The 27,370-nt window shown below is 35.5% G+C and overlaps 3 protein-coding genes across 5 annotated transcripts; 2 read left to right on the top strand and 1 right to left on the bottom strand.

Annotated features, from left to right (window-relative positions):
• The first annotated feature begins 945 nt into the window (after positions 1-945).
• Positions 946-5,092, top strand: LOC106392698 (transcription factor E2FA-like). 3 transcript variants are annotated; one of them, XR_007322414.1, is made up of 14 exons: positions 946-1,397; positions 1,867-2,059; positions 2,160-2,213; positions 2,308-2,482; positions 2,603-2,657; positions 2,757-2,809; positions 2,893-2,943; positions 3,040-3,088; positions 3,176-3,241; positions 3,306-3,382; positions 3,483-3,741; positions 3,847-3,916; positions 4,020-4,234; positions 4,562-5,092. XR_007322414.1 is itself a non-coding variant. In XM_048754628.1 (13 exons), the coding sequence occupies exons 1-13, from the start codon at positions 1,149-1,151 to the stop codon at positions 4,115-4,117; spliced, it is 1,410 nt and encodes a 469-aa protein (XP_048610585.1). In that variant the 5' UTR covers positions 946-1,148; the 3' UTR covers positions 4,118-4,382. The 3 variants fall into 3 exon arrangements, 2 of the variants coding, with proteins under 2 accessions (XP_048610585.1, XP_048610584.1); XM_048754628.1 differs by lacking the exon at positions 4,562-5,092 and having other exon boundaries at positions 3,483-3,702; positions 4,020-4,382; XM_048754627.1 differs by lacking the exon at positions 4,562-5,092 and having other exon boundaries at positions 4,020-4,382.
• LOC106445599 (HVA22-like protein j) lies at positions 4,590-6,594 on the bottom strand. The gene is made up of 8 exons (XM_013887181.3): positions 6,481-6,594; positions 6,279-6,392; positions 6,135-6,190; positions 5,926-6,024; positions 5,459-5,515; positions 5,289-5,352; positions 4,979-5,200; positions 4,590-4,883 (listed from the first exon to the last, which is right to left on the bottom strand). Exons 3-8 carry the CDS (start codon positions 6,164-6,166, stop codon positions 4,590-4,592), a joined length of 768 nt encoding a protein of 255 aa, XP_013742635.1. The 5' UTR covers positions 6,167-6,190; positions 6,279-6,392; positions 6,481-6,594.
• Positions 6,595-7,797: 1,203 nt separating this feature from the next.
• LOC106449338 (transcription repressor OFP6-like) lies at positions 7,798-8,863 on the top strand. Its single transcript, XM_013891114.3, has one exon. The coding sequence runs from the start codon at positions 8,050-8,052 to the stop codon at positions 8,614-8,616; it is 567 nt and encodes a 188-aa protein (XP_013746568.1). The 5' UTR covers positions 7,798-8,049; the 3' UTR covers positions 8,617-8,863.
• Positions 8,864-27,370: the final 18,507 nt, after the last annotated feature.

Genomic DNA, 27,370 nt, shown 5'->3' with positions numbered 1-27,370 from the left:
TAATCTAGATAAGAATGGTAGGCACAAGTGTGTGCTGGATACCATATAGCAATTGTAGGTTACGGCATTTTTTAGTGAATGGTTTCTAGACGTGGTCCCTAGGAAACGAACCATGTTAACAAATTTCTATGTGTTCTTTACTTTATATGCTGATACATATTTTATATATATGCACTCACTCAACACATAGATCTAGCAACAAATTGCACTTTCACAGGCAAGTGGATCCAAGTTTAGAGATCTGATCTGCATAGGATGACTGTGTACCACTGATTATAGTGATCACCGCGGATAATTAGGTAAGAATCATGATGATCCATAGCCTTTTAAGTCCTGACATTGGCTTATAATCTGATCTCTAGTCACATGTTTTTCTTCTCTTTTGTGGGAGCATTTGGTTTCTCGAGGTACAATTCGATTTTGGGCTTTAACTTTATATCGACTGTATATACATTATCTTCTTGGCCTCAAACGTGCTTTAATGTACGACGCTCGTGATAACAAACACAAACCCCAAAACGATACCTAACACTACTCCTATGAAGAATTGCAATAATAATATCCCAGTCAGCGTTGGAGACACTGGATTATGATTTTCTTTTCAAGTAACAAAATAATCAACACTTCTGTACTACGCTTCTGTGCACAACCACTAATCATTAATAATATTTCTTTCTTAGAAAAATACAATTTCAAAACAATGAGTTATGTTTTCTAGTATAATTTACGTATAAGTATATAACGGAAAGAGATTCAGCACATGTATTATGAACAAATTCTATCTTAGTGTCTTTCTTTTATAGAATAGATGAGATTCAAAATGAAGTAGATCTGTCCATCTATCCAAAAAGAAGAATTTGATTATACCGTTACAAAGGACATTGACGTAAAGTAAGTGGGGTCAATCGAAAACAATATAAAATTAGAAGGGCACAAATAGAAACGAAAATTAAAAGGCTTCACTCGCTGGAGGAGGTGTAGGCTTCCCTCCACATCTCTATGCCCCCCCCAACACAAAACTCCTCCCTTCCCTCGTTTTCTGCTCTCTCTCTCTCTCTCTCTAACTAAAACCCTCGCCTCCCCCTTCTCTCTCCTCCTCCGCCGTCGCCGCCGGGATCTTCGAATCGAACTCCGCTTTAAAACGATCCATGTCCGGCGGCGTACGATCTTCCCCTGGTTCTTCTCGCCAGCCGCCGCCGCCACCGCAGCATCCGGCGGCATCTGTGCCCGTGGTGCCACCAATACGTCGACACTTAGCGTTCGCCTCAACGAAACCGCCGTTCCATCCCTCGGATAACTACCACCGATTCACCCCTTCGCACCTCGCTAACAACCTCGTCAATGGCTGTGGAGGACTCGTAGATCGGGAGGAGGACGCCGTCGTTCTTAGATCTCCTGTGAGTTCGCCTCGGGTTTCTCGATTTTGGATTTTAACTAGCGGAAACTTCGCGAAGCTTTGTCGAATTTTTAACCTCAGTTTAGCTTCACGATGGTACATTTGTGTGCGAATCGAATTACACGAACTTGACACGCGAATCTAGTCAACCATTTTATTCCAATTGTTATTGTGCAATTTTGATTTCCCCAACTGTTAAATTGTGTGCGAGTTGCTCTCCTTGTTGAGTATCCAGTGAATGTTGGTTTATCCACAAAGTGTTGAGCGTATGCTAATTAGTATCAAAGTAATGTTACATGAAGCTTGGTGGTTTTTTTTTTTTATCATGTACAATGGTTGAAGTAGATTCCATTCTTGTGAAAGTTTGTGATGAATTGTGTATTAGACCTTTTGGATGGTATCTCTCTTTGCCTGTTGTTTTGGGGATGGACCAACTTCTTTCAAGTTAATAACAGTTACGATATTTGCAGTCACGGAAGAGAAAGTCGACTATGGATGTGGTTACTACTACTACCACTTCTACTAGTAATGGATTCACGAGTTCTGATGGTTTCACTAGCAGTCCCTGCCGAACTCCGGTTTCAGCAAAAGGAGACAGAGTCAACATCAAGTCAAAAGCCAAAGGAAACCAGTCCATTCCCCAAACACCCATCTCAAATATTGGTAAGAAGAAAGAACTACTCTTTCTTGTTTGAATTATCCTTCATGCCTGGGGAGGAACAAGCAGCTCAAAGAGCTGATTGGGTTCATGGTAAATTTGCAGGTTCTCCTGCCACACTAACTCCTTCTGGAAGTTGCCGTTATGACAGTTCTTTAGGTAATTAATTAGACCACTGTTTCCTATTTATCTCTAAGATTTATCCATGGTGGTGTGGTGAATATGAAGATGCTGATGACGTAAACCTGCGCAGGTCTCCTTACGAAAAAGTTCGTCAATCTTATCAAACAAGCCAAAGATGGAATGCTGGACCTGAACAAAGCTGCAGAGACATTGGAGGTGCAGAAACGTCGTATATATGATATTACAAACGTTTTGGAGGGGATTGATCTCATTGAAAAGCCTTTGAAGAACCGAATCCTTTGGAAGTGAGGATTTTTATGATATAATTAATATGCTTATGCAGTTCGAACCATGTCTTTGTTGGGATACTTCTTCAATCACTTAAATACATCTATACTCACCTGTGGATTAATAAACTTGACCAGGGGAGTTGATGCTTTGAGGCCTGGCGATGTGGATGCTGATGTTTCTGACGTACAGGTGCGGTATATCACAATGCACTTGATAAATTTATTATGCACTTAAGTGAAATGGCATGCACTTAGATTCTGGCCTCGGTTGATTGTTTTCTTCTTGCAGGCAGAAATTGAAAACCTTTCCCTCGAGGAACAAGCGCTAGATAACCAAATCAGGTTTCATAGCATTCATTTTAAGAGTTTTGGGATGTTGTGATTATCGACTCAACCATTGCTGACGTTTAGTAACTTGTTTTCAGAGAAACGGAGCAAAGATTAAGAGATCTGAGCGAAAATGAAAAAAATCAGAAGTATAAATCTCCGTATATCTATTGTTTCATAGGCTAATTTTTACTTAAATGCTATTCTTATGATGGGGACTTAACCAGTCTATCCCCATTGTTCAGATGGCTTTTTGTAACTGAAGAGGACATCAAGAGTTTACCCGGTTTCCAGGTCTGTCCATCTTATTTTATGTCGTCTGCCAATCTCAAAACTTTCTTGTTTACTTATATCTCAACTCTCACGTTGCTGCCTCCGCAGAACCAGACACTGATAGCCGTCAAAGCTCCTCATGGCACAACTTTGGAAGTCCCTGATCCAGATGAGGTTAGACTCTTTCAGCAACTTTGGAAGACATCTGGTATTTATCATTTCTTATCTACATTGACAGGCGGTTGGCCACCCTCAAAGGAGATACAGGATCATCCTCAGAAGTACAATGGGTCCTATTGACGTATACCTTGTTAGGTACTTTTCTTTCTCGTTATGAATATATGTCGAGGAATTCAAATGATAGAAGGAAGACACTTTTCTGCTTACATGTCTTTTACTTTGACATCATGTTCAGTGAATTTGAGGAGAAGTTTGAAGACACAAATGGCCCTGCTGCACCACCACCACCACCACCATGCTTGCCTATTGCTTCTTGCTCGGGATCTACAGAAAACCATAACATAGAAGCCTTAACTGTTGATAACACAGGAACTGCCGTTGAGGATCAGTTGTCTCAAACCCATGCAAATGCTCAACCCGGCGAGACCTCTGATCTTAACTATTTGGAGGAGCAGGTAGGTGGAATGCTTAAGATTACTCCCTCTGAAGTCGAAGTAAGACATCCTCGATTAGTTTAAAAAATTACTCAGCAAAAATTATAGAAGTCCTGAAATTTTGGCATGACACTCGCTTACCTCTTGATGTGTTATATTTTGCAGAATGATGATACGGATTACTGGCTTCTCTCCAATGCGGACATTAGCATGACAGATATTTGGAAAACAGACTGTATCCTTCGATTTTTCAAAAACTGTTTCTCTCTTTATGGGTGTTCAATGTATATATATATATATATATATATATATTGCAATCCTTAACTCATATGCTAAAGCTGGTATCGATTGGGACTATGGAATAGCCGATGTGAGTACTCCACCACCGATAATCGGTGACATATCCCCAACCGCTATTGACTCAATCCCGAGATGATGCAAAAAGGTCAAACATGCATCTCATCCCAAATGCTTTTCTTTCTCAACAACTCTTGGCGCCCCAATCAAATCTAAGGAGGGACCAAATACAGAAACGTGTATGGACCAATGGCAGGTGCGTACCATAAATTATACGATTAAAATTATGATCTCATTTATCGCTGGAGTGGTGTAACGAGTGACAATGTAGAGAAGTACTGGTTAATGTAAGTTCCAGAGAGATATATTGGTACACTAGTTGATTATAAATTTTGACCATTCAATTGCATCTTTATTATCTGCTAAATGAGCTGCACACCAGGTTTAGTTAACCGACACACAAATATTTGTATTAATACTTCTGCTTAAATTTACAAAACCACAAGAACATACAAAGTTCAGCTGTTTGGTTTTTAAGACGGTTTCAAAACTCACTTTTCTTTGCCTATACATAACAAATTAGAAAGGGCGCTCCACGTTTATGTACGTTACTATGATGCGGCCTCAGACCTGGAGTTAGAACGTCGAAGCCTGGCTCGGGCATCGGTGATGGGTGATCCTGGAATTGTATCTGGAATGTCGACTCCTTCTCCGTTGAACGTTCTGGCTGCTTCTCGGCCTGGTGTTTGGGGTGGTGTCGGTGGTGGCCACTTCCTCCCCCTGCTCGTTTGCTTCTCTAGCGATCGCAACGCTGATAATGATTTGTTCAACGCTCTAGGGGCGGGTGGTGAGTTCGGTTCACTCTCTGTCTCCACCGGTGACTGCGTTTTAACGTTCACGTTCGGCTTCACAAGTAACACAAAAGGGTCAGACATTATCAAGTAGTACTAACATATGTGAACTGAGAGACGATATTTTAAGGCAACCGATGGGTTAGTACCGGTTGGTTAGCTGCGGCTGCAGCAGGGAACCGGAGCGATTGGGCGAGTACATATTGAAAAGCCTGAATGAAGGTGGATTGAGCAGCCTGGGCAAAATTGTGGAAATAGAATATGAAAAAGTCCCAAGCTCTAGCTCGCAACTCCATAATCTTTCTGTCAATTTCTGTCTCATGCTGAGCTATGTATGGCTTCAACAACGTCTCATACACATGCCTCGTTCCCTTCATCCATTGTTTCTCGAGTTATATAATTAGTGGATAACCATTTATATAATATAAGTACTATCCAACAAGGCAAAATGTCTAGTACCTTAGTTTTGGGATACCACAGATATACGAAGAAGACCACTTTCATTTCTCCATATAACGGTAACCTGCAAAATAATAATTGCATTTGCAAATTATTTAATGAATGATATATTATAAATTAGGGCATGAATAAGATATTTTTTTGGTAAACATGAATAAGATATTTATTACCATGAGATAAATATATCGCCAACCCTCTCGAACGACGAAATTAGCGCCAACAGTATCCTAAATATTTGAACACAAATATTTAGTAAAATAACAATTTTTTAAATTTATACTGAGTTGAAACTATAATGTGCATCCCATACATTGATGTCTCAGTAAAATTATTCTAATAGAAATGTACCATTAGTTTCTAAGTTGTATATTATATAATAGTTCGAAACAAAATGGACATTTCTTTTAAAATATATTATAGACTTTTGTAGGAAATATTATCTGAAATTAATTATAGATATTTTCTAACAAGCAACACCAACCTGACCCGAATTTCGCAGTCTTCTAACTTCTCAAAATTAAACAATCCAAAAATCAAAAGAAATCTAACTTTCACCAAACTAACATCATTACAACACATGCGCAGTGGATTTATATATGAATGTTATAAACATAATAAGGATGCGATTTATAAGTACCAGTATTGGCACCAGAATCTGAGTTCCTCGATATCAACTTTGTTCTTCTCCACCGTTTTAAAGCATTCGAAAGCTGGGTATGTGTACCCTAATATTAATCTGCCATCATATATCACCATTTTTATAATCATATATACATACATAATCTATCAAGACATCCAATTATGATGAACCAAATAAATAACAAGATAAGATAGGGCGGGACATACACAAGGAATCTGATGATGAGATCTCCCAACATCTTCAACCAATTCAGAATTATGTCCTGTTTGTACATTCCATTACAAACATAACAGAACCGATTAGCAAACCCAAATGATAATTTTTTTAGCAGATAATAATCGTTAACGAACCGATTGAAGAAGATCAAAGTCGTTAGGAAGATCTCGTCCTCGTATTGCTTCTTGAACGTATGAAGAAGAATGTGTGGACTTGTTCTTTTCCCGAGGAACCCAGAAGGATTAAAACTGCAAATGATACAAAACTATGTTTATTGGTTATGGATTTCGTATACTACAAGAAATTATAAAATAAATATTTAAGTTAATAACAAACCTAAATTAAAGGAGAGGGTGTCTCTCCGATTTAAGCAAAGAAAGAAAAACAGAAACTTTGAAACTCGAAGAGAAGAAAAAAGATGGAAGAGAACAATGTCTTATATATATATGAGATGCTTATAATTGTTTAGGGAAAAAGCAATTAAAAAAAACAAACGGTTTATTTCTTGCCACATACGCTACTCGGATCTTTGGGGGGGCACGAGGAACAGGTTTTTCGGTTAACCGTTAACCTCCGAACTTTGTTTTTGAAGGTTATTCTCGTAATTTATAGGATAGTGTGAGTATCAAGCTACGGCCTTTGGGCTTAAATGGATCGCGGTAACAAATTATCTGGGTTAATCTAATGGCGATTTATCAATCTCATAAGGCCCACTAACCCATTTAAATATTTTGGAAAAGTCCAGACTCCAGAGGGTTCGGGGGTCGGAGATCGACAAGAAAGAGTTCTCAGTAGTGCATATCCTCTTTTTTTTTGAATGAATGTAAATTTATTCAATCTAAACCTTTGTACATCAAGTGTAACTGTTTTAATGTGTAAAAGAGATTAAAAAAAAATTTACTCTAAAAGAGCTATGAAATTTACTCTAAAAGAGCTCTAAAAATTTACTTACTTCGTTTGTAGACATGGAAAACATGTGAAATGAACCTAATATTGTTGAACATCTGTATCCTTTTTGATCCTGTTTTTTTTTTGTCTATTTCCAAATCAGAATTATAAGAAGCTCGAGAAAACGAGAACTATAGACTTCAAAATCAAGAATTTTTTGGGAACCATGTCACTGATTTGACTGTTTCGCGGCGTCTAATATCCATGTTAACGATTTAACTGTTTACGGCTAGGACTACTGAATATTAAATCTCATTCACTCCCCTTGCCTTTGCATGTTGGATTGCCATTTTTTACCCAAATTGAGAAACAAGTTGAATATGTGGTCATACAAAAAACTTGATCTTCGTACTCGTGTGTGAGTATGTAATCTGTTTTAAAAACTTTTGAAGTACGGGAAAATTAGGTTAAAATTATAACTAATAACATTTTAAAATAATCAAAATATTTTAATTCAGTATTTTATACGAATTGGAGAATGTACATCACTTTTGGAAGCATACTAATCTTGTACTTTTTTATAGAAAAAATCAGATATATCTACTATGTATGACGTATATGCTGGCCAGCCATATAGATTTGACTTCTGAGACACATACTAAATTATCAATTACTTGACAGGATAAAATAGTTTATTATAAATTAAATAACTCAATAAATCTAATATGTTTTTAAAAAATTAGTAGAGTAAGTAAACGTCAAATTAATGCCCATGCTGTCATGCATTTATAGACCTATACTAATGTTTAAAATAACAATATAACATTCAACAAATTCAAAATAAATCTCAAATTGTTTCTGAATACCAAATTAAATATTAATGTTAAGAGTTTACTTCTCATTAAACCATCACAGTCCCCACATGCTTCCTTTAATACCAATCCCAAGCAGACACTCTCTCTCAAATCTATTTTATCTTTACAGTCAGAGAGAGACAGAGTCACAAAAGAGACAACAATGGCGGTGAAAAGCAAGAAGAAGATGGTCCTTAAGGCAGTCTCTGTTGTTGACATCGGTTGCAGCAACTGTAAGTTCCCAACCTTGTCTTCTTTTTTCAACCGTTCCTCCAAAAAGCCCAGCCTCTACTCCTCTTCTTACGGCCACGGCCACGGCCACTCCTCCTCCACCACCACCACCACCGTCTCTTCCTCCTCCGCCATTCCCTCCACTACTCACTGGTTCTCCGACAACACCTCCTCCTCCTCCGCCGCCACACCCTCAGCCGCCGTCGCCGTCGAGAAAGACTCCGACGACCCTTACCTCGATTTCCGCCAGTCTATGCTTCAGATGATTCTCGAGAACGAGATTTACTCCAAAGACGATCTCAGGGAGCTTCTCAACTGCTTCCTCTCACTCAACGAGCCTTACCACCACAGCATCATCATCCGCGCCTTCTCCGAAATATGGGAAGGAGTGTTCTCAGCCGCCGTCAAACGCCGTGGTAGCGTACAAGAGTCTCCGCTCGTCCGTCATCATGGGCCGTCACGGGCCTCACGTGATTACCATAATCACCATTACCACTGATCGATGTAATGTAACTCTTTTAAGTTTTAAGTTTTAACTAAGTATCATGCCATCACCAATAATATATTGACACGTTGACTATCCATAACAACTAGAACCGATGTGTCAACATATTATTGGGTTTGGGCTTTTTAACTTATCTTAGCTTTGGGATTCTCTTGTTTGTCTTTGAACCAGGTGTAACGACTACAATGGTAGAATGTTATGTAAAATGACCTTTCGTTTTATAAACTATAGTTTAAATATTCTTCGTATATTGTTATAAATAGACATAAGATTATATAATTTTTGTTAGACTATTAAAAATGTATACTCAGATAATAATACATATCTATCTGACGTCAAACTATCTTACAGTTTCATCTTTTTGGGGTAAAAGTACTTGTGGGAAAACGGCCGTTTACTAGACTATATGTTCCCTTCGTATCAGAAGTATATGACAGTGCCAAAGCATACCCCATCTTTTATAAATTTCAATTTTCATACCCAATCTATTCATTTTGTGCGAAAACCTGTTATTTCCGTTAAATGTTAAACGTCCGTTAACTCGTATTTTTTTTCAATATCAATTTTTTTTTTTTTGAACACATTATTCTAGTTAACATTACAGCAAGGGGCCAATCGACGTCGTTTCAATATCAATTATATATTAAAACGACGTCGTTTAAAACAAATTAGAGGAGGGGCCAATCGAACCCAGACACACAGTCAGTACACACATAATAAACTCAACAATTACGCTAGTGCGACAATTAGAAATAATTGACAATATTATTCTAGGAGTTGTTTACACCCATGGTGACATTCTGAGTTTGTCTTACATTCAGAGACATATTCAACATTTGAGGCATTTTTCCTTGGCACTTGTTATTTGATCGGACAATAATGCCCTTGATAAGAGTTTTGTTATTAATTTCAACCACATTTACTTATTTGTTTTTATCTCAAATAATAATAAATATAAATAAATAAATTTGATGTAATAAATTTTAACTTTTCATCCTCTACATTTCGACATCCATTTATATATACTTTAGAAATTTAAAAATAAAAACATAGAAAATGTTTTTATAATTAAAATATTGTAGATAGTATTGGATGGATAAGTCATCCACGAAAAAATAATATAAATGAATGAATTGTGGACAAAGAAAATATGGACATAATTTTTTAAAAAGTGAGGATTAGATTTCATCAAATACATGAATTTATAGTTTGTGTTCGATGTAGGAAAGGTAAGAAAGATAATCTTCTTTGTGGAAAGAATCCCACTAGTTTCCAGAGATTTGTTCAACCATCCACGCATAACCCATCCACGCTCCAGCTATCCACACACCACTTATCCACGCAACCCCCATCCACACGCTATCCGTCCACATCTTTTGCAGATCTGGATTCTGAAATCGTAACTTTGCAGATCTGGATTTTGAAATCCACAACCACACTAAGAAACCAACAAAACGAGAATCAATTAAAAAGATTTAAAAGATCAGACAAATTCGGAGAATCTAGGATTTAGAAGATGAAAAGTTCAAACTATCTTCTTCTTTTTCTACATCTTTTCATTTTTTTACAAGTTGTAGTCTCTCGGTTTGTCTTTTTTTTCTTTTTGTGTTAGGGAGAAAAAAAAAAGGTGATAGAATCATTGGAAGATGAAATTTGAATAAAATCACGTTGAAAGAACGAGAGAGACAAAAAAAAGGTAAAAAAATGTTAATGTATATAATTTTTCAGTTAAGGAGTTTTTGGTCTTTTTAACACTAGAAAGTGCTTTACAAGCATAATGTGTCTTGCAGTAGTGTAATTGATAAGACAAAATGTGCTTCTAGATGTAAAAATTTCTTATTCTAGTTAACATTACAGTAAGCATCTCTTCTTATTCTCCTCCACCATATGTCTCGGCTCCGTCCTTTACGCATCCGGTTCCAACCAGTCAGGGTCGGCTCCCTCCGCCTCACTAACGGCTCCAACGCCACCATCTAGGACTCCGGAACCGATGGTCTCGGCGTCGTTTAAGCTTCGATTGAAGTCTGGTAACCTCCGACTCCTTAACATCCAAAGCGTTATGGTCTGGTTTCCTTCAATTACCCGATGGACACAATCTTGTAATCTCAGACTTCACAGCGGATAAAAATCTTCGATTAGTATCAGATAATGAAAAAGAGATGTTTTCATAAGATACGTATTGATAGTTTGTAATAAAATTGATAAATATTATAGTAACTCAGTGGTTAAGCTACCTTGCTATTGTCATGTGGTAAAGGTTCGATTTCCCCCTCCTCTAAATTTTGTTTTAACGTTTTAATATAATTGATATTAAAAAAATGAGTTAACGGACGTTTAACATTTAACGGACAGGTTTTTGCACAAAACAAATAGATTGGGTATGAAAATAAAAATATATAAAAGATGGGGTATATTTTGGCACTGTCATATACTTCGGGTATGAATTGAACATATGACTATACTTTGGGTAGGAAATGGCCGTTTTCCGTTACAAAATACTTGCAATACAAAGAAAACTCGTGTCTGGATGTTCTCTCTTTCTGGGTCAAGAAGTTGTATTTTGACATTTTACATTTTTACCAACAAGAAAGGTTATATGTAGATGGTGTATGCGATTATGTTATGCGACTTGGATAACTTTTCGGCAACCTGTATAGTCTATAGCATGATAGATGGTTTCATATGCTAACTAACAAGTAAAATGTAAATGTACAAAGATAACTGTCTTGAGAAGAGTTCCGAATTTCACACATAACACGCAAGCTTAATTGCATTCCCTTTTAGTTATCTTGTTATAGGTAAGATGCTCCAGGACAAATATGAACTTCGATGCATAAAGCTTCGGTTAAGAAAAGACTATATCAAATATTTAAATCAAAGCAGTTTAGAAATATCTTATGGAACTACGCTACATGGCAACAAATTTTCTGGCTACAGCCAATATACAAATAATTATGTTGGAATTTATAATATAATATCACTACATGCTTATATGTTGATTTTTTTAGTTGTAATCGGCCAAAATCGAATAAGAACAGATATTTCAAAGATTTTGTGCACTCGTGACTCTCATTACAATGATGACGTGAACCTTCCGAAAACAAATCCACGTGAACTCTTTTTGTTTATTTATCCTTAGAGTACGGATGTGCGGAAACGTAAGATCGTAGTAACAAATTTTAAGGTAATTTATACTATCACGTAAGACACTGTCAAAGAATGATGAATGTACGAAATGGGCGATAGATAATATTTAGGTTTATATTTTTTTTGTAGATATGAACCACACAATCACACACGTCTTGTGAATATCTGTAAATAAAGCATTATATATCGTTTTTTTCTCAAAATAGCCCATTACAACCAGGACGGTTCAATATAGCAAAACCGAACCGTACCGAACCGAACCGAAATAGACAATATAGTTTGGTTTTGGTATATACCATATAAACCGAATGGATATAATTTTATAAAAACCGTAGGATTTGGATATGGTTTGATATATAACCGATTAAACCGAATAAACCGAACAAAACCGATTAAAAGTAGAAACATGTAAATATGTATCTATTTTATAACAATACATGAAAATCTATTTGTTACATAAGTTAAATTTGTGTTAATAACTATTACCATAATTTTATAGTAATAAAGAACCTTAATTTGTAAAACACTTGAACTATAATTAAATAACAATACATCGCAATTCAGACATCTTATTTTCTAAGTCTTCTTTTGATCTTTTTGCTTTATTTTAGTCTTCACTAAATTAATATGAAGATTATAAATTTGATGGACAATAATTAATGAAAAATTTAAACAGAGTTTCGTGTTCGATTGAAAAAGCATGACTTTAATTTAATGAACACTAAATATGGAAGAGTGGAAAAACTTTTCTTTCACGTTTCTGTTTTGTTTCATATTTTTATTTTCAAAATTTGAAGTTTTGATTTTAGTTATAGATTTGATTATTTTATTTGATGGTAGAAGCATTTTTACTTTTTTGTTCATTTATTTGAACATGTAATATATTTTTAATAAATGACTGTGTTGACAATATGACTCTAAAATTCATATAATATGATCTCAAACTAAATAATTATGTTTTTTGGTATAAAACCGAATAAACCGAACCGAACCGAAGTAAATATGGATTTAGAATGGTAGTTATATTTTACTAACCGAAATACCGAAAACCGAAAAAAAAACCGAACCTAAACCGAACCGATATCCGGATTGAACACCCCCAATTACAACATCTCCAATCAATCTTTATCTTTCCTTTTAAAATAAATAGTTTTAAAATAGAGATAGATTTAATTTTATGTATGCATCTACTAGGAGTGTTCAATCCGGATATCGGTTCGGTTTCGGTTCGGTTTTTTTGGTTTTTTGGTATTTAGGTTAGTAAAATATAACTACAATTCTAAATCTATATTTACTTCGGTTCGGTTCGGCTTATATACTGTCGGTTTTCAGTTTATCCGGTTTTATACCAAAAAACATAATTCTTTATTTTGAGATCATATTATATGAATTTTAGAGTCTTGTTGTCAACACATTCATTTATTAAAAAATATTATAAGTTTAAATAAAAGAACAAAAATAAAAAAAAATGTTTCTATCATCTAATAAAATAATAAAATCTATAATTAAAATCAAAGTTCAAATTTTGATAATAAAAATAAAAAATAAAAATAAAACAGAAGCACGAAGCACAAAAAATAAGTTATTATATTCTTTCATATTTAGCGTTCATCAAAATCATGTTTCTTCTATTAAACACGAAACTCTATTCGTTTATAGATAAAAAAAATTGTGAAGAATTTCCACTAATTGTTATCATCAAATTTATAATCTTTATTTCAATTTAGTCAATGCTAAATTAAAGCAAAAAGATCAAAAGAAGACTAAGAAAATAAGAAGCATGGTTGCGATGAATTGTTATTTAATTATAGTTCAAGTGTTTTACAAATCAGGATTATTTTATTACTGTAAAAAATATGGTAATAGTTATTAGCAAAAAAACTTAACTTATGATTTTCATACATTGTTATAAAATATATACATATTTACATGTTTCTATTTTTTTATCGGTTTTATTCGGTTTATTCGGTTTTATCGGTTATATACCGAACCATATCCAAATCCTACGGTTTTTTTAAATCATATCCATTCGGTTTGTATGGTATATACCAAATCCAAACCATATTATCTATTTCGGTTTGGTTCGGTTCGGTACGGTTTGGTTTTGCCATATTGAACAGCCCTAGCATCTACCCATCTATAATAGATAAATACTACTTCTGGAAAAAAAAATTGAACGGTGTTACTTATTTGTAGTATGCATTTGTTGGGGTAACAGAAAACCAAATTTGGCTTTGGTATGGAGCCAAAGTTTTGGTGTGATGGTTTATTGGGGGGGGGGGGGGGGGGGGTGGACCAGCCACTAGAAGTGTGCTCATTAAGGACTAGTATCCAAACATGTCAAATAAGTATGTCTTCAATGTGGCTCAAAACTACTAACGACATATTTTTTGCGTACATCATGTGCTACCTTAATTAAGATGTATTAACATGTCGAAGCCTGATGAAGATGAGCATTCAGCAACAAGATTGTAACTAACTGTATACCAAGAGTTTGGCCGTGTGCGCTGGTATATATCTTGAATACCAATCTCGAATTGTATATCAGTCTTTAATTTTAATACTTTTGTTCCCAAATTCAGGCTGTATGATCTATTCTGGAAGCATTCTGTATACATCGATTTGTTGAAATTGCTAATACAGACGAAGAAGCATAACATAATTAAATTGACAACGTAGCTACATTATTAAAATATACTTATTTCCTGTAATTTATTTCGAGTGAACTACCATTTAGCGTGTTTCAATTACTGAAAGATCTTTCGTATAGTGGGGTTTCAGTAAAAAATCCCAATTGGGGTTGGGGGGAGGGGGCAATATATTACTAGTATGCAACATCAAATAGACTAAAAATAATGAAAGCATTTCTCTTAAACAGGATTGTATTAAATGAAAGCACTATTCGTTTAAAAGTTACTAATTTCATACGTTTATATATTTCAGACTAGAATCAAAACTTCCTTTCTCATTTTTAGGTTGTAGTATATTACTAGTTAAAAGAGGAAAATGCAATACCCGTAGTAGTAGTATATTACTAATACTTCTATTCCATAATGTTTCCTTACTGGCCCACAAGAGTATTTTTTCAATACTTCCATGTATTTCTACAATGGATACACTATTCAGAGAAAAGGAGAGAACATATTGGCCTTGGACGGTAAAAGAAATGCGAGCGCATTGGGATTTGATATTCGTAATAATTAGAAACAGAGTAATAAATGGTGAGGCAGAAACTTCAATGTACCATTTTACTACACCAAATTTACTTCTTCCTCTGTATTTACTTATTCATGATGACTTTGTTTTTTCTTTTTCCTCTGTGTATTCTTATTCATCATGATTCATGACTTTGTTTTTTCTATTGATACTGTGGGCGAACGCTTCTTACACCTTCGGTTAGGATCCATCCTTTTAAATATTTGTAATTATTAGTTCTATCTAGTGACCTACTCAGTTCTACAGTCCCACTAAATTTCTGGTTCATTATCAGCTTCAAGCCTTCAACTAAACAATGTTAAGAACTTTATTTAACTGCTGGAAACATTTAAATAGCTGGAATACTCGGTCAAAGACAAGGCAATATATGTAAAATCCAACCAGACACTTAAAGAATAAACTGTGTGAATCACGAAAGTATTGTTTGGACCAAAAAGGCCGAATCGATATACAAAAAATACAAATTAATGTTATAGTTAAAATATAAATATTCTAATTTTTTAATCATTCTAACTGATGTTTTTATCAAAATACAATATCTTTATATACATACTTATTAAACATCATTTTGAGTTTTATATCTTAAATAACTTACAAAGAAAAATCTCAAATATATTTTTGTGATTTTTTTTTTTTTATCATGATATATAGTTTAACAAACTTGTTTTTCATCCTTTAAAAGTTAAAATTGTGTCGTTAGTAAGTGACAGACGACTAAGCCAAAATTAGACGAGACACTTGGTTATTAATAGTTTAAGCACTCCCTCAAATACAATTTGTTGTACGCTCATTCAAAACTTCGAAAACGTTATTTAACTAAATTATTCATGTATGACACATGAAGCTCTTTTAAAATTTTGAAACTTCGAAAATAAATATCAAATTTCAACGATCTCAAATCGAACAGAAGATGTTTATTAATTTAATTGCGTACACACAACTGAAAAAAGAAATGAGAAGTTTGAATAGAATTATTTTTATCTCATCATCCAAACAAAATAATTTGTAACTACAGTTACAAAAAATAAATAAAAAATTTGTAACTAAATATACCACCTGTTCTTTTTTTTATCAGAAGCCACTTTGTTCGTTTCAAACACCTGGTGGGTGGTACCAATTGGTGCTTGGTACTACTACAAAATCCAAAGTTATGATCATTAGTCGGATTATAAAGTTTTTTTTTGCGTAATCACATATCAATTCTGTTTTAGGCCACAGACATGCATGTTTGAGCATAACGAAATCATATATACGTGTGTTTGTTTAAGCAATTCTTATTTATTAACCTATATTATATCTTATGTCTCTGTTTAAATTAGTTAAATGGATTAGCCTATGTTTGCTGGTCATGTATGTATATGATGGTTTGTGGAATCAAACCAACCCATATGCTCTTTGAAATAAGAATTTGACCGATCTGACAAGGTGGTTCGCTTCAGTTTGGTTTGATTAATTTAGAAACACTGATTCATCCACAAAAGTTCGCAACCAAAAATCCAATAACTAAAATATGCAACTCCATCTGCTGATCTGCGTACTACACTTGATCCAACTAGGCTTGTAAGTTGCAAGTTGTAAGTTGTAAGGCACATTTATTAGGGTTAATTCACTACAAGAAAACACATGCTTAACGACGAAAATTAACGAGGAAAAACAATCCTCGTAAATTTGCGTCGAGTTTACGACGAATTTACGTGAAAAACTAAAGTCATCGTTATTTCCTCGTAACGTAACGACAAAACTGTTTCGTCGTAAAGTGGATGTAACTTTACGAGTATTTTACGAGGAAAAACAATTTCCTCGTAAATACGACGTAAACTTTGCGTGGTATTTACGAGGGAATAGTTTACGTGTATTTAGCGAGGAAATTTTTGAATCCACCAACTTTATAGGTGTTACACGTTTTTTTTGCCCACCTAATTAATTTTCGTAGTAAATTCATAGCAAAATTACAACTACCAGATTCGAATTTTCCTATAAATATGGATGTTTAAACATCATTTTAAACACACCAACAACAAAAAACGTGAAAGAAAAAAAAATGGCTGGCTCCGGGAATATTTACGAGTTGCGGAAGTGGATGTATATGCATAGAGATGCTAACGGGAGAGTGACGAAAGAATACCTTGCGGGTCTGGAGACATTTATGCATCAAGCAGATTCAACACCGCTCGCCCAAGAAAGTGGTAAGATGTTCTGTCCTTGTCGGAAATGCAACAATTCGAAACTGGCAAACCGTGAAAATGTTTGGAAGCATTTAATAAATAGAGGTTTCACGGCAAATTACTATATCTGGTTTCAACATGGAGAAGGTTTTAATTATGATCAGAATGAAGCTAGTAGTAGTAATAGCAATTTTCAGGAAAAAGAACCGGTTGATCATCATTTGCATAATGAACATAGTTACCAGCAGGAGGAGATGGTAGATTATGATAGGGTTCATGATATGGTAGCTGATGCATTCGTAGCTCATGATGGAGATGAAGAACCTAATATAGATGCAAAAAAGTTTTACGAAATGTTAAACGCGGCGAATCAACCACTTTACAGTGGTTGTAGAGAAGGTCTCTCTAAATTGTCGTTAGCTGCTAGAATGATGAATATTAAAACTGATCACAATCTACCTGAAAGTTGCATGAACGAATGGGCGGACTTGTTTAAATAGTATTTGCCAGAAGACAATGTGTCTGCTGATTCTTATTATGAGATTCAGAAACTGGTTTATAGTCTTGGGTTGCCTTCGGAGATGATAGATGTTTGCATCGACAACTGCATGATCTATTGGGGAGATGATGAGAAGCTAGAAGAATGTCGATTCTGCAAGAAGCCACGATTCAAGCCGCAAGGACGGGGACGTAATAGGGTACCGTACCAAAGGATGTGGTACCTACCAATTACAGACAGATTGAAAAGATTGTATCAATCAGAGCAGACTGCTGGAAAGATGAGATGGCATGCCGAGCATACTCAGACGGATGGTGAGATGACTCATCCATCAGATGCAAGAGCCTGGAAATATTTCAACAAAGTACATCCAGATTTCGCTAGCAATATCCGGAATGTGTATCTCGGATTATGCACAGATGGATTTAGTCCGTTCGGAATGTCAGGGAGACAATATTCATTGTGGCCAGTCTTTCTTACTCCATACAACCTGCCACCGGAAATGTGCATGCAACGGGAGTTACTATTCTTGACCATATTAATACCTGGTCCGAACCATCCAAAAAGGTCCCTGGATGTTTTCCTACAACCACTGATAAAAGAGTTGAAGGATTTGTGGTCAACAGGGGTGAGGACGTATGACTGTTCAACGAAGACGAATTTTACGATGCGAGCGATGCTTTTGTGGACCATAAGTGATTTCCCTGCCTATGGGATGTTGTCTGGATGGACTACACATGGGAGATTAGCTTGTCCATATTGTAATGGAACGACAGATGCGTTTCAACTGAAGAATGGTAGGAAGACAAGTTGGTTTGATTGTCACCGTCGATTTCTTCCCATTGGCCATCCTTACCGAAGAAACAAGAATTTGTTTAGGCACAAAAGGGTTGTGAGAGACACTCCTCCTCCATATCTAACTGGAGAACAAATTGAAGCGCAAATCGACTACTACGGAGCTAACGAAACAGTTCGTTGGGGTGGTAATTGGCATGTCCCTCGTAATATGCCAGATTCTTACGGTGTTCATCACAACTGGCACAAGAAGAGTATATTTTGGGAATTGCCATATTGGAAGGATCTTCTTCTGCGCCACAACCTCGATGTGATGCATATAGAGAAGAATTTCTTTGAGAACATCATGAATACAATATTGAATGTCCCAGGGAAGACAAAAGACAACATAAAATCGAGGTTGGACTTGCCGGATATTTGCTCAAGAAGCGAGTTACATATTAAAAGCAATGGACAAGTTCCCGTTCCGATATTCAGATTATCTTCAGAAAAAAAGTCGGTGTTGTTCAACTGGGTGGCATCAGAAGTGAAGTTCCCCGATGGGTATGTTTCGAATCTCTCTAGATGTGTTGAAAAGGGTCAAAAGTTCTCCGGGATGAAGAGTCATGATTGTCATGTAATTATGCAACGACTACTGCCCTTTGCATTTGCGGAGCTACTTCCAACAAACGTACATGAAGCACTTGCAGGTACGTAGTGTATTATATCACAATAATTTACAAAATAATATATGACTAACAATGTGTTTAATTTTTTTTTGAATATAAAAGGCATTGGAGCATTTTTCAGGGATCTGAGCACACGCACTCTTAAAGAAGAAATTGTGGAACAGCTTCAGGAGAACATTCCCATCTTATTGTGCAACTTGGAGAAGATATTTCCTCCCGGATTTTTTGACGTCATGGAGCATCTAGCTGTCCACCTCCCATATGAGGCATTGCTTCGTGGACCTGTACATTACGGATGGATGTATCAGTATGAGCGAGCAATGAAATATTTGAAGGGAAAAGCAAAGAACCTCGCCAAAGTTGAAGGTTTTATAATTGCTGGAAGTTTGACGGAAGAAGTTTCTCACTTCACATCGTACTACTTTGCGTCAAAAGTACGTACACGGAGAAGAGCTCCAAGAAGATATGATGATGGTGGTGTTGCGCCAACATATGCAGTTGCTGGTGTTCCAGACATCTTTAGCCAGATTGGGCGACTCGGTGGGAAGTGTAAAGAGGTTTGGCGGTCGAGTGAAGAAGACGCTCATAGTGCACACACCTATATTCTACTCAATTGCGAAGATCCATTGATGCGTTATTTTGAAAGGTAACATATATTGACACTTCGAAACACATATAAGTATAATTAATTGTATAATTGCGAGAGATTCATTCCTATAAAATGTGATTTTACAGCCTATTTGTTTCTCAAGTCGAAGAAACATTTCCTGGTATATCCACAAGTGACGTAGACAAAAGGAAAGATCATCACTTCATTAAGTGGTTGCGGAATCAGGTATTAACTAAAACTTTTTTTTCATACATTATCTGTATTTCATTAACATTCTCTTTATTTTTGCAGGTTGATTATGACGACGACGATGCAGATTATCCTAAGTGGTTACACGAAGTAATTCAATCTCCACTTGTAAAGGTCACCACATCACAGATGTATTTCACACGAGGCTATACTTTTCATACATATGACTATGGTAGACAGCGGGCGACCAGTAACTATGGAATATGTGTGAAAGGGGAAACAAATTTCTACGGGATCTTGACGGAGATTATGGAAGTCGAATTTCCAGGGATACTGAAGCTGAAATGCGTCCTCTTCAAATGTGAATGGTTCGACCCCGTCGTCAACAGAGGTGTTCGGTCTAACAAATTCGGTGTAGTTGATGTCAATGGTGGAAGAAGGTACAACAAATTCGAGCCTTTCATCTTAGCTTCACAAGCAGACCAAGTTAGCTTCCTTCCATACCCTCGGATGAGAGATTCAGGTATAAATTGGTTAGCAGTGATCAAAGTTACACCTCGAGGACGAATCATCAGTGGAGAAGAACCACCATTGCAAGAAGAACATATAAATGAAGTCGAGGAACCTGAACAAGAAATTGATGACATCCTTCTCATTGATCCGCATAATCATGAGTACGAAGATCTTACCGATGATGCCACAGACGAAGCTGTTGAAGACGAGTTTAATGAAAATGATGATGTTTCTAGTGATGACGAGAATGTCGATGTATCCGATTGATGTATTTGTTTTATGAATAAGATGAGGGAGTTTGTTTTATGAATAAGATAATGTGGGGTTTGTTTTATGAATAAGGTAATGCCGGGAGTTTGTTTTATGAATAAGCAAATGTGGGAATTGTGGTTTGGAATGGAAATAAAGATGGAGTTTGGAATATATGAAGTAGAAAATAAGGAATATGGGGTTTCGGGTTTTTGGTTTCGGGTTTCGGGTTTTGGGTTTTGAGTTTCGGGTTTGGGCTTTCGGGTTTCGGGGTTTGGGGTTCTAGGGATATATATATGAAGTAGAAAATTAAAGATGGGGGTTTGGAATATATGAAGTAGAAAATTAAAGATGGGGGTTTGGGTTTCGGGTTTCGGGTTTCGGGTTTGGGGTTTCAGGTTTGGGGTTTTGGGTTTCGGGTTTGGGGTTTCGGCTTTAGGGTATGGGGTTTGGGGGTTGGGGTTTCGGGTTTCGGGTTTCTGATTTTAGGGATTTAAACATAACACTCGTTAATTCCACGTAAGCACAAATCGTCGTAAAGTCCACGCATGATTAAATCATCGTAAAGTCCACGTAGGATGAAATCGTCGTAAAGTCCACGTAGCATAAAATCGTCGTAAAGTCCACGTAGGATTAAATCGTCGTAAAAACCACGTAAGACAACGAGGAAATAACGACGAAACCTAAAATTAAATATGGGGTTTGGAATATATGAAGTAGAAAATTAAAGATGGGGGTTTGGAATATATGAAGTAGAAAATAAGGAATATGGGGTTTGGGGTTTGGGGTTTCAGGTTTCGGGTTTGGGGTTCTAGGGATATATGAAGTAGAAAATTAAAGATGGGGGTTTGGAATATATGAAGTAGAAAATTAAAGATGGGGGTTTGGGTTTTGGGTTTCGGGTTTGGGGTTTCGGGTTTGGGGTTTCGGGTTTCGGGTTTGGGGTTTCGGGTTTAGGGTTTCGGGTATGGGGTTTGGGGGTTGGGGTTTCGGGTTTCGGGTTTCTGATTCTAGGGATTTAAACATAACACTCGTTAATTCCACGTAAGCACAAATCGTCGTAAAGTCCACGCAGGATGAAATCGTCGTAAAGTCCACGTAGGATGAAATCGTCGTAAAGTCCACGTAGCATGAAATCGTCGTAACGTCCATGTAGGATTAAATCGTCGTAAAAACCACGTAAGACAACGAGGAAATAACGACGAAACCTAAAATTAAATATGGGGTTTGGAATATATGAAGTAGAAAATTAAAGATGGGGGTTTGGAATATATGAAGTAGAAAATAAGGAATATGGGGTTTCGGGTTTCGGGTTTGGGGTTTCGGGTTTCGGGTTTGGGGTTTAGGGTTTCGGGTTTCGGGTTTCGGGTTGGGGTTTCGGGGTTGGGGTTTCGGGTTTGGGGTTTCGAGTTTCGGGTTTCGGGTTTGGTGTTTCGGGTTTCGGGGTTAGGGTTTCGGGTTTCGGGTTTGGGGTTTCGGGTTTGGGGTTTGGAATATATGAAGTAGAAAATTAAAGATGGGGGTTTGGAATATATGAAGTAGAAAATAAGGAATATGGGGTTTGGGGTTTCAGGTTTCGGGTTTCGGGTTTGGGGTTTCGGGTTTCGGGTTTGGGGTTTGGAATATATGAAGTAGAAAATTAAAGATGGGGGTTTGGAATATATGAAGTAGAAAATAAGGAATATGGGGTTTGGGGTTTCGGGTTTGGGGTTTCCGGGTTGGGTTTTTTTGGGGCGGGGTTTGGGTTTCGGGTTTCGGGTTTGGGGTTCTAGGGATTTAAACATAACACTCGTTAATTCCACGTAGGATGAAATCGTCGTAAAGACCACGTAAAAAGATTTAAACATAAATCACGTTAATTCCACGTAAGCAAAATCGTCGTAAAGTCCACGTAAAGAAAAACACGGGCCTTTGTGATTCCTCGCCATTTCCTCGTAAAAAAAAACACGGGCCTTTGTAACTGCTCGCTATTTCGTCGTAAATTTACGACGAATTTGCGACGATATGTAATCTTATATATACACCCGACCGCTCACTCTTTCTTTCCTCTCTACTTCCTCTCTACTTCCTCTCCATTTCGTAGCAATGGTAAGCCTCTCTGATTCCTCTCTAATTTGGTTAGTTTAGGATAGATTAGGTGGTTAGTATAAGGAATTTAGATAGGTTTGCGAATTTTATGTTATTTAGTGTTGATTAGGTGGATAATGTTGGAAAATATATTGTTGATGTTAATTTTAAAAATTTCATTTTTTTTCCAGGTTCGAAAAGGAAGACTTACTGCCCATTACAGAGAGATCTTCGGTGAGCCGGGTAGTCGTTTAGACCCGGCCTCTTCTTCCGCTCCCAGTTCTTCGGGCCAGGAGACTGTCCCCGAGACTCAGTACACTCAGAGAGTCTCTGGGTCTACTTCTTCTAGTGCACCATCGGCTCCTCATGTGCCTCCTCCGATGCCTCCTCCTGTGCCTCCTCCGATGGCACCTCCGATGGCCGCTGATATTCATCCTGATCTGATGGTGCCTCCGAGTGCTCCTTACTCGCAGTACACAGTAGAGGACATTCTCAGTCTGCCAGGCAGAGAAGGTTTACCAGTCATCGACCCAGACCGACCGGACGGAACGTTGTGGTATGTTGCATTAATTTTTTTAATTCGTTTAAATATCTTTTATAACATTAAAAAATAATTTATATTTTAAATTTGTATTTTCCAGGTGGGGGTTGACGGATGTCTTGCATCGGACGTAACCGACACGATCAAGGGTTACTTCTCCATGGCACATCCAAACTGGAGTAAGACGCCTCACTACGTCAGAAAGACGTGGTTCAAAATTTACGCTGTAGGTTTCTATTAATTAATTATATATATTTTATTTTTTTCATGATTTATATATATACTTTCTAAAAAACTAATTGTTAATTTATTTTTTCCAACAGCAAAAATATAATTGGGCTTTGGGGATCACTGAGAGGGTGAGGAAGAAGTTTAACGCGAAAGCGAAAGTTCGCTTGTTGGACACGGTCTCCAACTGGAAGGGTGACTGGATCGTGAAGGGGTATGAGCGTGGCAAACCCGCTGAGCTCACCACGGACGTGTGGGATGGCCTCATCCGTTATTGGCGCCTTCCTGATTCGATTAGAATCGCCCAGGCTTGCTCTAACTCCCGTAACACGGTCGATGAGCACGGGAACGGGCCGATGCTTCACACTACGGGCCAAAAACCCCACGCCGGTGTCCGTTTGGAAATGGTAATTAAATATTTTATTAAATAATTTTTTTAATAATTATATTAATTTATTCAAACTTTCTTAACTGTTTTTTAGGCCAAAGAGACGGGACATCTCCCGTCTCTTATGGAACTTTACGAGAGGACCCACAAGAACAAGGCGGGCGACCCTTAGTTTTTTTTTTGTTGTTGTATTATATAAATTCAAAACTTATTTATTTATAAAATATTTTCATATGAATTTATTTTTATTTTGAATTTTAATTTATTATTAAATTAAATAATTTTAATTATTTTTTAATTATATTTTAAAATTCTGTAAAATAATAAAAACGAAGTAAATTCGTAGCTAATGTACGACCTCTTTACGTGGAAATCTTACGAGGAAATGACGAGAAACAGTTTACGAGTATTTTACGAGGAATTATTTACGAGGAAATAACGAGGAAATGTTTACGACCATTTTACGAGGAAATCATTTCGTGGTTGTTACGTGTATTTTGCGAGGAAAATTTTTCAAGGTATTTACGTGTAGATTACGAGGAACTGTTTTCGAGTTATTTACGAGGAATTGTAGCGACGTCCTTACGAGGAATTGTAGCGACGTCTTTACGACGAATCGTTTTACTTCGTCTTTACGACGAAATATATTCCTCGCTAAGTTACGACGAATTAGCGAGGAAATATGTGTTACGACGGACGTGTAACGAGCAAACGCGTTTCCTCGCTAATTCGTCGTAAAGACTCTTTTACGACGAAATAACGAGGAAAACCGCCCTCGTTAAGATTATGTTTTCTTGTAGTGATTTGATAAATGAATTTATTTGGGGGGGGGGGTTGGGGGGGGGGGGGGGAAATATTAAATTTTTAATAAGAAGCTAAAAGAGATAGGAAGATAAAGAAGAAAAAGAGCAGTGATACGGTTAGTAGGTGAAATATACTAGTTTTTTTTGGGTTATTGGATCAAATTTCCCTATAATATACTACGAGTATTAGAGCATGATTATACCGGAGTTGTTAGGATGAGATTCTTATCGGAAGTTAAGAAACTGTTTTTTAAATTTTAACTAAAAAAACTAAGAACACGTTCTTAAATAAGGACTTTAAAAACCAGTTCTTAGTTTTTTTAGTTAAAAATTACTAAGAAATAATTTTTTAATTTCCGGTAAAAACCCCACTCTAAGAACCTGGGTTAATCATGATATTACGAACACGTTATTTTTTTTTGGACAACACTAACACGTTCGTGTTAATGCTGAACAAAACAATCAATTGCCAATGGGTGATATAAATATCTGACCCAACTACTAATATTGAAGTAAATTTCAGATTAGACTATCAAGCAACTAGTAATAATGATGACCTCAGAAATCTGTGAATATGAACACGAAAACAGTAAAAGAGCAATAACGCGAGATTCTCGTGCTCCTCCATTAATGGCCTCTCAAAACTTCTGAAATCTTTATTGTATCTAAGTTAAGGGTTTTATTTATTACTGCTGAATTAATACTATAGGTTAGGTCTGTAAAGGACTAAAGGCGATGTGCATAGTTTCTCACAATCTATATATACCCCGTATAGCAATTTGGGTTTAGGTGTTTGGAGATAACTATGTTACTGATGGAAAGTTTGAACAAAAATAGAAGTTATTTTTATAGAAAAATATGTCTACATTCCTCGACAAAAACTTTATTCAGAAAGTTTGTGAATTGTTTTTTAGTTTATATCCATTATACTTTAAAAAATTATATTTTAAATAATTCAAAGTAATTCTGGTGTAAATTTTATATGTTTTCGATCATAAATTAATATGAAAACAGCCGAGCCTACAAACTGGAATTGCCCACACTTGTTTATGGGTTTGAACAATATGGGCTATTATTTAAGTCCACACTTGTTTATGGGTTTGAAATGTTATAAAATTGTTACCCTGCTCTTCTTGTTCTCTTTAATTTTTTATATCATTTGGTAAGTTCAAATTTCTGTTTCAGTAAAGAGATTAAAGAGTTGAAACAGATTTTACTGACTATATATAAATGAAAAAGTCAACAAACTGGACGGCGATGTGTAAATTAACCTGGACGAGTCCACGATTGCAAACGTGGGTCGACCTGTGTTTGATTATTTAGAACTCGGACAAAGTAACAGACACACTGCAGGGTTTTACTTGTCCAAAAGTTTTAGAGAAACCCGATACATATTTTCTCTCAAAGAACTGATTTGAGACTACAAATCCATTAATTGTATCTCCATTTTCCTAGAAATTTAACTTATGTTAGTTAACCCATTTACTTTCCAAATAATATTGAACTAGATCTCGATCCGCGCAACCGCACAGATTTTTGTTTTCATTTCTTTTTATATAAATATTTTGTTTTCAATTTTAAATTAGTATATATTATAATAAATATGTGTCTATCAATTTTTAAAACATCATAAATTTACTGTATATTTTTTTCACTGAATATATTATTTCAAACTTTCACATGTATTTGTATCTTCTTATATATATATATTTTCGGATTATTATTTCATTATTAAAATCGTAACTATATATATATAAAGATTAGTAAAATATTGTTTTATTGTCATATTTAAAGATATTGTAACATTTCACAAATTTAGAATTTTTTTAAAAAATTAAACTTTTCGCTTCATATATTTATATTATCGAGTAAATAATTAAACATTTAGTTTTTGCTTAAGTTTTAAAATAAACTATATAGTTTAAAATTTGTTTTCATTGGTTTAAGCCTTTAAGGTAGTAAAGATTAATCATTGTTAGATAATATGATTTTTGTTATTTTAAAAAAAATCTTTATAATTTTAAAAGTTAATATCGGCAAATATTTAAATATTTAACATATGGAAATATAGCATTACAAAATTAAATTATATATATTTAATTTATACTATATATAAATCCAGTGGATCCTATTGTTTAAATCCAATTATTGATAGCCCAATAAAAATTTCTGGTAAGCCCAAAATTTAAATGATAAGATTAAAAATTAAATGTAACACGACTTTATAAGAATAGATCCATTAGGTCAATTTTTTAAAAAATCACACATGAATTAAGATTGTGACTTCTATTTTAATATATAAGATGTTTACTGGTTCAATAAATCGTTTACATATTGGTTCAATTCCTAACCCTTTTGTTAGTAAGGAACTTAAACGTTTAATTTTATATTATTGAATCTACATACTGCTATCATTATTTATTTGGAAATAGAGTTGTTTCCATGCATCTCTATAATATTATTTATGAAGTGATTTACCTTATTTGTCATGATTTCAATAATTTTATGTAATTTTGCTTATTTGTCATGTTTTAATTAAGTTTAAGCGGAGTCATTAATTTATTAGTAGTTTTTATTTGAGTCCATAATTTATTAATTTAAATAATATAACTATAAAATATGTAATTAAATATATAATTATTTTGATTTTGCTTATGTGTCATGTTTTTC

Source organism: Brassica napus, chromosome C4 (assembly GCF_020379485.1).
Source record: "Brassica napus cultivar Da-Ae chromosome C4, Da-Ae, whole genome shotgun sequence".
NCBI lineage: Eukaryota > Viridiplantae > Streptophyta > Magnoliopsida > Brassicales > Brassicaceae > Brassica > Brassica napus.
This window is presented reverse-complemented; position numbering and strand designations above follow the sequence as displayed.